This window comes from Varanus komodoensis, unplaced genomic scaffold, assembly GCF_004798865.1.
Source record: "Varanus komodoensis strain SLA01 unplaced genomic scaffold, ASM479886v1 scaffold27, whole genome shotgun sequence".
Lineage (NCBI taxonomy): Eukaryota > Metazoa > Chordata > Lepidosauria > Squamata > Varanidae > Varanus > Varanus komodoensis.
In genome coordinates this window covers 6,863,982-6,877,923 of record NW_025335701.1, presented here as the reverse complement: position 1 = coordinate 6,877,923, position 13,942 = coordinate 6,863,982, and the positions used below count along the sequence as shown (strand labels likewise).

Below are 13,942 nucleotides of genomic sequence, written 5' to 3'. Positions count from 1 at the left end.
AGAGAGGGAGGGAGGGAGGGAGGGAGGGAGGGAGGGAGGGAGGGAGAAAATATGGCATGCTGCGTACCCCACTTGCAACAGTGGTATGGCAACTCTGGAAAGCCAGCTTCCATCCTGTGTTCCTCTCCCGCACACATTTCCACCTTAAAGGGAGTGGCTACTGCAGCATAAGAAATCCACACAACGGCTGAGTGCTGGTCCATATATGACACAGTTTTGGATCACTTAATATACACAAGGTTTAAAAACATCTGCGAAATCTTCTGTTTACTACTGCAATGTAATTTTTAGCTCAGTTTAGTTTAGTCCATTTAAATATACTTAAAAACGATTTATAGGAATGAAACACACTGAAAAATGACATATGTACAATTCTATTCTTTCAGGCACAGACCTTAAATTAGAAGGAAGGCCTTGAAATAAAGGTGCAATTGCCGATCTCTCCCTCTACAGTGGCGTTACCAGTCTCCATAACTAACGAGACTGAATTTCATACAGTATTTCTTCAGTTATCAGTGTTATACAAGGCCAACCAGGCAGAATTATTCATAATAACTTTCCTTGGTGAAAATGCATCTTGCTTATTTTTCCCCATTTCAATACCCATTTTTCCTCACTTGAAGCAGAACAATTACTTCAAATGTATGGTTTATTATCTTTAGATAATTGATCTGAAGGTGTTTCCTTGACCACTGCTCAATGTAGAATGACCTGCCTCAAAACATAAGCTGAGGCTTAAGCACTTAAGCAAGTTTAAAAATAAGTTAGAACAGTTACCATACCAGAGCTGAGCATACAGTTTGAGATCCTGCTGCAAGATGTTTGTTTCCCCCTTACATAAAGCTATATGGTTATAGTGGACTCTCAGGTTCCTCCCATCTCTTCAGCTTTCTGACACGCTCTCAAGGTGAAGGAACACGGATGCGGAACAACCCTTGTTGAAGCTGGAGCCGGAAAAGCTTGCAGTTTGCTATACGCAAAGCTGCACATCCAGTACGGCGAAGATCTGATGGAAAGAGCGGCTTCGTGTGATGCCATGTTCCAGTGCTTCTTTTAAACTCCCGAACATAATCATAATTGGTACCTTTTGGGAAAGAGATTTTCAGTTTTAGGATTTAGCAGCATTTAGAAAACTACTTTGCCTAGTAAGATCAATGCAACTTCTCATGGAAATCCTAATAGGTGTCCTGTACAATAAAAATGCAAAGCTAAACTAAATTCAACAACAATACATTTTGCATCTTACATTCTTATTATGGTTAAGTTGTGTTGCAAGCTTGCACCTAAACTATTAGATGATATTTGTTTTCTACTCTTTCTTTATCTGTAGTGACTTTAACATGCCACAGAAAACAACAAATAATTATAGGTTCCGAAGTATGTTATTTTTTTTTAACCAAGGTACACAACATTTCAAAGATGGACCATTTTAAAATAAGAACAAGTAATAAATGGCCAGTTCAGTTCCCAAGAATTTTCACTACTATTAAACTTTGTAGCTGTTATGTCGTGATGAAAAAATGTTTATGGTAAAATACAAAACGGTTAAGATAAAATAAATGCATAAGTGGATTGCTTGGACTCTTACCAAAAAAAAGTATTTAAACATTTGGACTGGTCTTCTGGAAAGATGCCAAACATCTTTCAGTAGTGGCTAGTAATAGTACTGTGAAAGGTGAAATTTCCGTTAACGATGTACTTTTTAACAAGCTTGTCTTTGAAGACATGAAAAAATAATCTGAGTGATTAAGCAAAGGGTTTACAGAGACCCTTGCCAAGCTGCTGAGACCAGGCTGGTATAACCCACTGGTGAGATTAGCTGCTCTGAGCATCAACAAAGTATCAAAATGACCAAAATTGGTAATAAATGAGACAAATAAGTGTTATTTAAGTAGTCTGTGGGGCTGTCATGTCCCATAGTATGCACTAATGAATTTATCATGACAGAAGCTTTCATGGGCCAAAGGCAACTTTTCATAGGCATTTTGTGTGAACTTTAGTTCACAAATGCTTATGTCGCCATGGTAAATCTGTGCCACCAAAGTATCATTTCTGCTGCTACTTTTCTGAAAGCAGAACGGGGTATGTGTTTTTTTGGTTGATAGCAAAGAATGCAAGCATATGACCAAAACATCTACTTCATCAACATTCATCTACTTTTCGAGCTATAGCTTCCTTAATGTTGTTTCCTCCTATTTTGACTATTATAAAAGTGAATAATTGTGTACACTACTACAACATAGAACATGCAAATTAGCTACAGCCCTCCAACAAAACAAGGTTAATGAATGACACACACAAGACACCCTCACAACATACACACCACCCTACTTGTGCCACACACTAGAGCATGGTTTTATTTGTAAGATTTCATGTTAAGTAAGTTGCATTAAATGTTAGAGAAGATCTAAAGAATTAACAGGGATAATACTACAAGTTCCATACATACAGTAATTTAAAAATGTAAAAAGCAGAACACCTAAAGGGTAAATTAATTACCTGAGCTTTATTTTTTTGATTGATTATATTTATATCCTGCCTTTTCTTTTTTAAAGAACTCACGAGTGGCTTGCATAATTTCCCTCCTCCTGCTGCTCTCCATCTTAACTCCACGACAACAACCCTGTGAGGTAGGTTGGGCTGAGAGTCCTTGACTGGCCCCAAGGCACCCAGTGGGCTCCATGACTGTGCAAGGATGAGAACCCAGGTCGCCTGAGAGCCAGTACTGCACTCTTAACCACTACAACACATGGGCTCCCCCCACACATGGTAACATTTTATTGACTGTCCTCTGAAACATTTTTTTAAGATACAATGAAGAAACACCCTCTCCCCCACTATTTTACTGTTTAATTGCTAACCTGTATCAAGATCTCCAATCACATAAATGCTAGCACCAATGGGCACAGCTCCATATACAAATGAAGAACTGGCTGGGATGCATAAATTCTGATCGTTTAAGTAGATCCACCTGCAAGAAAAGGAAACAATCCAAGTGTCAGTTGTAGAGCAATTTCTGCATCCAAGACACATCCGTTTCATGAACCTGACCATGCAGGGCAAAACTACTGATGCAAGCACAAGGCTATCTGAAGTGCAGGTTTTTCAACCTGATGCACCTGATGGAATACTGCACCACCTTGTGGCTGATACAAGACAACATCCATTGGACTAACCCAGAGGTGCCCAACACACTCTAGCACCTGTGGGGACCTCTAATGGCACCCATGAACCCTCAATTTTGTGCCCCCTTCAAGATCTGTTTCTTAAGCAAAGCCATTATTGGATCGCCTTGTTCCTGTACCTGCTGATCAGGGTGTTGAAGAAGAAAAGAGTTGCTTCCTCACTCAGTTTTCTTCTGCCTACACAGATCTTTCCCCTTTGCTCTCTCTCTCCTCACTCCTAGTCTCGAGGCATCCTATTTCTTCTTCTCATCCCTTTTCCGCACTACTTCTCTTCCTTTCCCATCCCTAGCCACCTTCTTTACCTCCCGGTCAGACTCTAGCTTTGCTCTTTTCTCCTTTTTACCCCTCTTGCCTTGTTCATTTCCCCACCACCACTCTTCCAGGCTCTACCTATTTCTTCCCATCAACTCCTTAGCTTGCTTTCGATCAGCTAGGCCCCACCATCACAGCCTTTATGTAGCTAGCCACATCCACTGTGTAAGACATTCTGGGGTGGTGGCCACAGCAGTTTCTTCAGTTGCCAAATGTGCCCGCAGGACTGAAAAGATTTGGGTCCCCTGGACTAAGGAACCAGAATCTTTTACTGTTGGCAAAAGTTCAACGGTGGAGCAGGTAGATGAAGATATGCATACACCTATCATCTTTTAAAGTGCTGAAACATCCTAGTAGGGAGGTCCAGTACAAACGTGTAATATTGGGCTTCTTCCTAAATGAATTCTATTATTCCACCACATAAATACAATTTAAATAACTCCTGAAAGAATTCGTAAATGAACATTTCTGAAATCAGTAAGGTTTTTCTACCAGGCCCCAAATATGGGAAAAGGAGCACCTATTTTTCCACACACAGGTCCAACAATCATGACAAAAGGAAGGCACTATCAGGGTAGAAAAGCAAGATCCTCCGAGAAGGGACCCCTGAGAGTCAATCATCCATATATGTCATTGGACCAAAAGGAAGGTCCTGAAACTGGAAACATCTGTCACCAATAGCAATGCATAGAAACAGCAGTTCTGTGATCTTACTGGGATATGCAAGTCCCTAACATCTATGGAAATAAATCAGTTTCCCTGTCTTTAAAGGAACATGACATTGACTAAGGTAACTTTCCAGAACTTCCAGGGGGTGATGAAGGAACTGACATTTCTCAAATCTAGAAATCCCTGAAAGCAGTTTCGTACTTCCACTGTTACCACTAGTGCAGGATGTCTTCTAGCTCCACTCCTGTCACTCTTTTCTGGGAAGTTTCCTTAACTTCATTTTCATTTGCTTTTAGATTCTTCTCTTCTGCCACAGCTTGATATCAAGTCGTCTAGCTCCTATGCTTCACCTTGCTGTTGAAATTCCACTGCTCTGTCTAAGAATCCGTCTTACCGTATTTCTCTTGAGAGTGGACACTTGCCCCTCCAGCACCCTGACTTTTTCTTCTAACAGTGCAACCAGCTCCCACTGACCTCGGGCAAGGAAGCCAACATGCTCCCTTTTTGACCCAACCTTACTGACTGTATGGGAAGAGCCTATGCTGCATCTTCTTGTTTGCCTTGATGAGTAACAAAAGAGCCCCTTTTGCATCTGCCAGCTCCTTTTCCACTACAACTCTGCTGCCAACCCCTTGCTCATGTGCTCGGATCGCTTGGGCTCTAGGAGCTGGCTTTCTTGCACATCCCTGACACCAGCCGGGGCAGGAAGCATCTTTAAAGTTACCCACTCAAGAACAACTCGCAGGCCCAAGAAGAGGAAGCAGCTGAGGGTGCAAAACTGGCTGACTAGAACACTGCAGGACATAATATAGCTCTAAATAAAATATTTTATTATTTGCAACCCCTGTAACTGAAAGCTCAACGTATAACTAAGATGATCTGACTAACCAACCAACCTTGTAAAATAGCACCCTCTTCTGGTTAACTGGCATGTATCACATATACCTGGCATCACGCTGAGAGATAATTACCAAAGCTAAACATGCTTACACATTTACTATAGCGCCACTATCCAAACATTCAACCTGACTTATCAAGTATTACCCACATAAGAACAGCAAAGCAGTTCTCAGGGAGAGAAATGAGGCAGATCAAATTAGTTAGAGAATCAAACCAACCAGTTGGATTGCATACATTAAACAGTCCTTTCACAAAAATAATTCTGTACCATTAACTGGGGAGAAAAATATCAGTGATCCATTTACCGGCGCAACAAGCGCCCCTGCGGATGATAACAGAGCACATGCTTTGCATGCAGAAGGCTCCTGGGCAGCAGGCCTCCATAAGAGGTTTGTTTGTTTAAGGTTGGCTGAGCAGCTGCAAGTTGGAGCAGAATGCAATGGGCTTGATGGGACCAAAGGTATGACTCATATGTTACGTATATACAGTGTCTTTGCTGTGACTTGTCTAAATAAGCCCTGGTGCAACACACACATACTGTAAGTAGATGACTGGCATCCACGTGGGTGCAATTCCAATGCCACATGATCTTGGATTATATACACCTGTTTCTGGAAGGCCCCAGAATCTGTCGGCAAACATGTGTAAACAAACAGTATCATGAGGAGCAGGAAGCTATCAAAACAATTAATACAAGTATCACTTCCAGATCTTGTGAGGTACTAGTTCCCCTTTACTCAGCACTAGTTAGTCCTCATCTGGAGTACTGTGTTCAGTTCTGGGCACCACAGTTTAAGAAAGAAGCAGATAAGCTGGAAAGAGTTCAGAGGAGGCAACAAGGATGACTCAGGGACTGAAAGCAAAGCCCTGTGAGAGATTGAAAGAGCTGGGCATGTTTAGTCTCAAGAAGAGAAGACTGAGGGGAGCTATGATGGCACTCCACAAGGGCCTGAAAGGCTGTCACAGAGGAAGGACAGAATCTCTTCTTGATCGTCCCAGAGTGCAGGACACTGAACAATGGGCTCAAGTTACAGGAAGTCAGGTTCTGGCAGAACACCAGGGAGAACATCCTATTAGGGCAGTAGGAGAATGGAACCCATGACTCAGGGAGGCGACAGGGTCTCCCACACTAAGGCACTCAAGATGCAGCTAGGCAGCCACCTGAGAGGGATGGTTTTGCTTGACGTCCTGCACAGAGCAGGGTGTTGGACCCTATGGCCTTCCTGGTCCCTTCCAACTCTGCTATTCTATGAGTCTATGAATATTTATACAATGAACACACGCCACGTTATTTTTGTTCCATTCACTTTTGTGTCATAGTAAGAATATTTTGCACTTCTGCAGGACTGAGCATCTTGTGTACATCACGGGGTGACATTGGCAATTATTTCCATTCCAATTCCAGGCTGCAACACAATAAACTATGGCAAGGCCAAAGAAGGGCGAATAGTTCTGCCAGGTACTGCATGCTCTGTCACATTTGTACCATTCAACTAAACAACAGAACAAGAAAGAGTGCAGCAGCCATATTAATGGTCACTAGATCACACTGACAAGCTGTGTTACCTTTTGAATTCATCATGATAGAACTCTGATTTACAGGTCACCATCTCGCTGGATTGATTATCATCACGACTTCTCACCCCACCAAACACATAGAGCTCTGAAGCAACTCCACATGCCACAGCTCCAAACCTGAAAAGCAATGCAAGAGAGGAAACTCTGATCTGATCACAGTTGCATTTTCTTTCTTTTCTTATTTTCCTTCTTTTCTTTTGTTTTCCTTCCTTTCCTTCTTTTCTTTAGTTTTTGAAAGTGGTTGTTATGCTGTGCTTATTACTTAATGTTTTAATTACTGTTTTATTGTATTATTATATTACTATTTTAACCTTTGTAAGCCATCCTGAGGCATGTTTTGCAATGGGCAGGATAAAAATGTTTTAAACAAACAAACAAACAAACTCAAGGGTCTATATTATTTTAAACATTAAAAGCAGAATTTGACAATGCTGCCAGTATCCAGAATTATAATTCATTTACTCAGAGAATAAAAGATTTCTTTTTCAACTATCCATCTGATGTAAGTAAACATATATAATACAACTCCCAAGACTTAAAATGGGGTGCGGGGGGGGGGGGACAGATGAAGCTAAATAACAAAACACCAACACAAAGGGAAGGCACTGCAAAATTTCCCCAAACATGAAGATGGTGCATATTGCTTAAATGCAACAGTGAATAGTAGTTAAGTCACTGCTTTCACACAAACTTGACACCATGATCATAATCTAAGATCTGCTGTTTAGAAAACTGGAAACTTTGTTACGATTATATGCAGTTGCAGTAACAGCCATTTCCCCCTATCTAAATGCAAAGATTGCCAAATGAGCTGTAAATTGAGGGATTTCAGTTGTCTTACCTTTCCCATCCTTGTTGTGCAGCTACATACCTTATCCATAAATAGCTACACAAATTCATTCTGATTTGGCAGAAACTTAGTCATGCTCCAGGGCCATATCATCCTATTCTGCAACTACTTACCTCAGACGACCTGAAGGGGTTCCACTTCTGCAACTACTAACTTGAACTATCCTGTGCTGAAACATGGATTAAAGCAGTCTAGCATTGCTCTGGTTACCCTGCCATGTGGTTCCTTATGGTAGAGACATGGGGACATGACATGTCTGGTGGAGGGGAACCAGAGAGAAAGAGGGATTCATCCTTCCCTGAGCATCCCACTCACTTGCCTGGATGGAATGTTAGTTCACCTATTGCGGCCAAGCTAGTGCTTAAATACAAGGTGGGCATGTTGTGAGCGGGGCCGGCTGGAGCCGGGGGTCAGACTAAACGGCCCAGGAGGCCCCTTCTGACTTGTTCTGTTTCTATGTTTCTACAAGGCTGTAGAAGCTGTCTCCCTATTTCCTACTGTGGAATACTGGAGGATATGTAGGATGAAGTCGCCGATATAATCTGGACAAAATACTTGACTTTACTAACCTTCTCTCTTTTAGTGGACAGATAGCTGTCCATTGCTGGATCTTTGGGTCGTAACACTCAACAGATTCGAAGAGCTTGCCATAGGAACCACCACCCATTGCATAGATCTTCTTCTTCATAGCTGCATAGCAACCAATCTAAAAAATTAATACATCAAAAGCTATTACACAAGTAACGTGAGTATCTTATATACATGTTCCATGGATACAGTGAAAAAATAAACAAACTGAAGCACAACTCTTTTAAAATTAATGCACTTCTCAAGGGAATGAGGGGAACTGGGAGAGGAAGAAAAGAGTTCTCCCACACATTAACCAGCACATCAGCATCACCACAGCCATGCCTCTACCATCTCTCAAACAATTCAGATTTCAAAATCAACAGTTAGTGAGGTAAGCAATTTGATAACAGGTCACTGTCTAGAATGCGTCAATTGCAACTTCAGCAGAAACATGAACATAGGTTTTGACCAACACACAAACTTGCCAGAGGACCCACAACTGACCAACATTCTCTGTTATATTGACACATCTTTAAAACCCTTATGTATCTTTGCAATATGCAAAGTGGTCCTAAACTATTTGAGTTAGTTTAAGTGGCCCTGAGGGCTCTCTGGAACAATGTGGGCACGACACAGAAATGAAGAAACTAGCAGCTTACATCAGGTTGCTTAGTGTTGTTCCTCTGTGCATTCATACCTACCAGCTTTGTGCCCGTGCTGAGTCTGTTGTTGGGAAGATTTACCAGCAATCACATTTTGGTGGGAAATCCTCCCCCTGCCCACCTGCCCGCCCACACACACACACACACACACACACCAGTGCCTAGTATAAAAAGGAGGTTTCTGCCCATTTCCTCAGTTGAAATGAGAACACCAGGGTAGCCTCATGACCAAAGGAGGACTGTCAGGACTGATTTCGATCCTGATGAAGTCAACTGACTTCAATCAAAAGGGAAAAACAGAGAAAAAATATACTAGAGAGTTACATTATGACACCAAGCAGGGTCAGCAGGTGGGTTGTATGAATGCACAGATGACCACTCAAAGAACATCAGTTACAGGTGAGCAATAGACTTTCTTCTTTGTGGCCCCGCATCACATGTATGGGCAGCTAAAGAGCTTACCTTGATATGGACAGCAGGATGGTGTCCTCAGCATAGAAGAGAAGAGAGAACTGCCCTCCCAAAGGCACATTCAGGTCTAGCACGGACGTTAAGTCCGTAGTGCCTAACGAAGGTGGAAGCAATTGACCAAGTAGCAGCCATGCATAGGTCATGTAGTGGGACCCCAGCATGGAGAGCTGTCAACATCGCCATTGCCCTAGTGAAATGCACCCTATGGTGGGTTGGTAGTTATAGGCCAGACAGTTCACGTGTTAGGCAGATAGTCTGTATGACCCAAGTTGCAAATCTTCTAGACATGACCGGCTGTCCTCTATTTGGATGGGGAGGAGAAAAAAAAGAGGGTAAAATAGTGTCCTGGTTCATCTGACGAGAAGAGACAACCTTCTGAAGGAAGGGTTAGGGCACAACACTACCTTATCTTTTTGGAAGACTAGGCATGGAGGATCCCCCTGCAAAGCACACAGTCCACTGGAATGGCAGGCAGAGGTAATTTCAAGAGGAAAGCCACCTTCCTAGCCAGGATATGGAGATCGATCATCATCAAGGGCTTCTTCTTATCAGTACCTGTATAGAACCACAGATAGGCTCCACTCCAGTGTAAAGGATTGTACATGTGGGGCAATGGTTTCCAGTCCTTGCAGAAAACACTTAGCCAATGGGTGAGAGAAAACCGACAAACCCTGAATGGGGTTCTGGAAGGAGGAGATTGTCGTCAAATAAACTTGAATGGAAGATGTCTCAAGTCCCCTTTGGAAAAGTGTATTTAAAAATAAAAAGCTTGCTTGACCATGTAGCAGCGAACATCAAAATTCGCCATGGAGACAAAGGCAGTAAAAGCTCTCCATTTTGCTGGATAGGCTTTCCCGTGGAAGGCTTTAGGACTGCATCCAAAATAAACTAAAGTTCAGCTGGGTTAGCAGAACTGGATTAGTCCAGTGTGGGATCCTCCATGTGGTGGGGCACAAGGTTCTGATGTCCAGATTGAGAACCCTGACATGATCCTGACAGATGAGCTTTGGGTTTGATGGGAGTATGATGTAGTCTGAGCTGAAATCCTGAGGAGGTGAGCGAACCATGGTTGTCTCAGCTGCCATGGTGTTATAAGGATGCAGTCAGCAGAACTTTTAACAGTACCCACATTATCAGAAGGAAGGGACAAAATGGTAGAAAAAGGTCCCCATCCAAGTCAGCAGAAGCACATCTCCCAGAGAGCTCCTGTTCTGCCCAAGAGCAGAGGCAGCTGCACATGATGTTGTCCCAAGTGTTGAACAGATCCATGGACTCAATTTTATCAGTCTTGGTGAGTGCCACAAGGAACCAATTGTCCAGGTTCAGGTAGACTAGGACCCCCTGAAGACTCTTGGGGCTGTGAAAAGCTCAAAAGGCAAAACTAAGAATTGGTAGGTCTTTCTTCCAACTCAGAAGCATAAAAATTGTTGGTGGGAGTGTTCTACTGAAATGTGAAAATATGCAGCCCTAAGATCTGTTTATGCAAACCAAAATCCTATTTAGAGAAAGAGCAAGAAGTTTTGTAGAGCCCACTATCGGGCCTATGCTGTGGCGGTGAAGGCGGCGAAAAAGAAGTTTTTTTCCGCTTCCATTGCCTCCTCACAATGCCACCCGGCGGAGCTTTTTCGAGTGGTACAAGGCCTGGTTCGCCCGGGTCCTAAGGAAGATCCGATGCCACCCTCAAAGGCCTGCTGTGACAACTTTGCCAGGCATTTCAGGGAGAAAATCGCTCAGATTTGTCACGAGCTGGACTCCACTAATGAATCAGAGGTTTCTGGGGAGACGCCAATGCTACCATCTGGTCCAAAATTATTGGAGGAATTTCAATTATTGCAGCCCGATGATGTGGACAAGGTGCTTGGACGAGTATGACCCACCACTTGCCTATTGGATCCTTGCCCGTCTTGGTTAATAAATAACTCCAAGCACGGGATTGGGACCTGGATCTTGGAAGTGGTTAACGTTTTTCTGAGGGAGGGTCGGGTGCCTGCCCCTTTAAAGGAGGCGGTAATACGACTGGTCCTGAAGAAAGCGTCACTGGATCCAGAGATGGCCACTAACGATAGACCTGTGGCCAACATCCCGTTTCTGGGCAAGGTGTTGGAGCGAGTGGTGGCGGGACAACTCCAAGCACTCTTGGATGAAACTGATTATCTGGATCCTTTTTAGCCCGGCTTCAGACCCGGGTACGGTACTGAATCTGCCTTGGTCGCCCTGTACGATGACCTGTGCAGGGAGAAGGACAGGGGGAGTGCATCCCTGTTGGTTCTTCTGGACCTCTCAGCGGCTTTCGATACCATCGACCATGGTATCCTTCTGGATAGGCTTGTGGGATTGGGGGTTGGAGGCACTGCTTTGCAGTGGTTCCGCTCCTATCTCAACGGTCGATTCCAGAAGGTAGTGCTGGGGGACTATGTCTCTGCGCCATGGCAGCTATGCCATGGAGTACCACAGGGTTCCATTCTATCCCCTTTGCTATTTAACATCTATATGAAACCGCTGGGAGAGGTCATCAGGAGGTGTGGGCTGCGGAATCATCAATACGCTGATGATACCCAGCTCTACCTCTTGTTTTCCACTAATCCAGGTGAGGCAGTGGCTGTGCTGAACCGGTGCTTGGCCGAGGTAATGGAATGGATGAGGGCCAATAAACTGAAACTCAATCCAGACAAGACGGAGGTCCTGTTGGTTGGCGGATCGGGCTTCGGAGAGGGTGGATTTGACCTGGTCCTGAATGGTGCAACACTCCCTCTTAGGGACAAGGTCCACAGCTTAGGAGTACTCCTCGACCCGGAGCTTTCTTTGGAAGCTCAGGTGACAGCGGTGGCGAGGAGCGCCTTCCTTCAGCTTCGGCTGATTAATCAGCTGCACCCCTACCTGGAGTACGACTGCCTGACGACGGTGACACACACGCTGGTGACTTCCCGCCTAGACTTCTGTAACGTGCTTTACGTGAGGCTTCCCCTGAAGACAGTCCGAACACTTCAATTGGTGCAAAATAGAGCTGCCAGGTTGCTGACGGGGACGGGGTGTTATGCTCACATGACTCCAGTCCTCCGTCAGCTTCACTGGCTTCCCATTGAAGCCCGGGCCCAATTCAAGGTGTTGGTTATGACCTATAAAGGCCTAAACGGCTTGGGTCCTGGCTACCTGAACGAGCGCTTACGTCCGTATATGCCCGACCGCCCCTTGAGATCTGTGGGAGAGTCCCTTCTCCGGGAACCCTCCAGGAAAGAAATTAGGAGAGTAAGTATTCGGAGGAGGGCTTTCACTGCGGTGGCGCCCAACCTATGGAATTCACTCCCCAAAGAGGTCCGCCTGGCACCGTCGTTACTGGTTTTTCGGCGCTAGGTAAAGACCTTTTTATTTAAACATCATTTTAATTGTTAAAATATATGATCTGGCCAGGGCAACTTCTTCTTCCTTCTCTTAATTTTAATTTTATATTATTATGTTTGTATCTCAGTGTATTTTTGTATTTAGTGGTAATTTATTATGTTCTATTGTATTTCAATGTATTTTATTGTGTTGTAAGCCGCTCCGAGGCTTCGGCAAGGGGCAGCATAGAAATGTTATAATAATTATAATCGTCATCATCGTCATCATCATCATCATCCTAAACTTTTTAAATGGGATGAGAAAGTTGAGGTTAGGTAGATCTAGAACTGGATAAAGCCCTCCATCCTGTTTTGATACCATACAGTATCTGGAAAAAACCCACTGTTCAAATCAGAAATCCCTTGGAGAGCGGTGACTGTATCTCCTCAAACAGGGTGGGTGATGAGCATGAAGCCCTGATGATACTGAGGGGAGGGCAGGCAGAGAATTTGATCCAATATTACTTTTCTACAATAGAAAGCATCTACATGTCCAATGCTACCAACTCCCAGACATGGAGAAAGACACAAAATGTCTGAAAAATAAAAACAGGTAAAACGGGGTCCGTCCCAAGGTCTAGTCAGAATTGTTGTCAGTCCCAGTCAGTGCATCTTTGGTTTTGCTGGTATCTAGGGATGCAAGCCTTTCCTCGGGACTGGAGAAGCGGACATGAAGATTTCTCTGATCGGGTGTGGGTTGAAAGATGGTAGAAGTCACACCAACTACTTATATGTGGTCTTGTTGGAAGCCAGTCTTTCTCACTGTCATCCTGGGCTTGTGGATGCTATCCTTATTGGTCTTTACACTAAAGAGTCTGTTCCTGTAGAAGAGCAGGTGTCAATCAGGGAATGGGTCTTCCGTGGGACCCAGATGAACGAAGCCATGTGTGTCTCCTGAGCACCACCGCACTTATCATAGCCTTGGCCCCACAGTCCACTTGCTGTTGAGCAATACTGATCTGGGGTTCTTGAAAGATGCATCACCTTGGTCTGAAACATCCTGGCAAAGCCCCTTTGCTGCTCCAGGAGGTGACTGCAAAGGGCACCCAATTTCTCTCAGAGAAAGAGTTGGTACCTTGTGGTGGTGCCCTTGTAGTTGGCCATCTAGAGTCCTGGAGCTAAGGAAGAATAAATGCACCTTCACAAGGAATCCAGATGGTGACCATTTCTGTCAACTGAGGTTGCATGGTCGCAGCATGCCCCCCTTGATCTGACTCCCAACACAATGGAGTTTCACTTAGGGTGCTGAAAAAGGAAGGCCACATCTTTGAATTGCTCCTTGTACACTTTGTTGAGTATTCTTGAGGCTGGCAGCATTCACAAAGAGGCCTTTCATGACTGCTTGCATGGTCTGGAGGAAGTGATGTC

General features: G+C 44.0%; 1 protein-coding gene across 6 annotated transcripts in view; it reads right to left on the bottom strand.

Moving 5' to 3' along the window:
* The window catches only part of GAN (gigaxonin), a 67,235-nt gene that overhangs the window by 15,227 nt on the left and 38,066 nt on the right, over positions 1–13,942 (bottom strand). For 5 of the 6 annotated variants that reach the window (XM_044433941.1, XM_044433942.1, XM_044433944.1 and 2 more), the window contains 4 exons: positions 8,064–8,200; positions 6,633–6,761; positions 2,862–2,971; positions 44–1,084 (listed from right to left, as the gene is read on the bottom strand). In XM_044433941.1, coding sequence (XP_044289876.1) covers positions 903–1,084; positions 2,862–2,971; positions 6,633–6,761; positions 8,064–8,200 — 558 coding nt within the window. In that variant the 3' untranslated portion in view covers positions 44–902. Of the gene's footprint in view, positions 1–43; positions 1,085–2,861; positions 2,972–6,632; positions 6,762–8,063; positions 8,201–13,942 lie in introns of those variants that run through there. The other variant, XR_006415099.1, reaches the window with a different exon arrangement.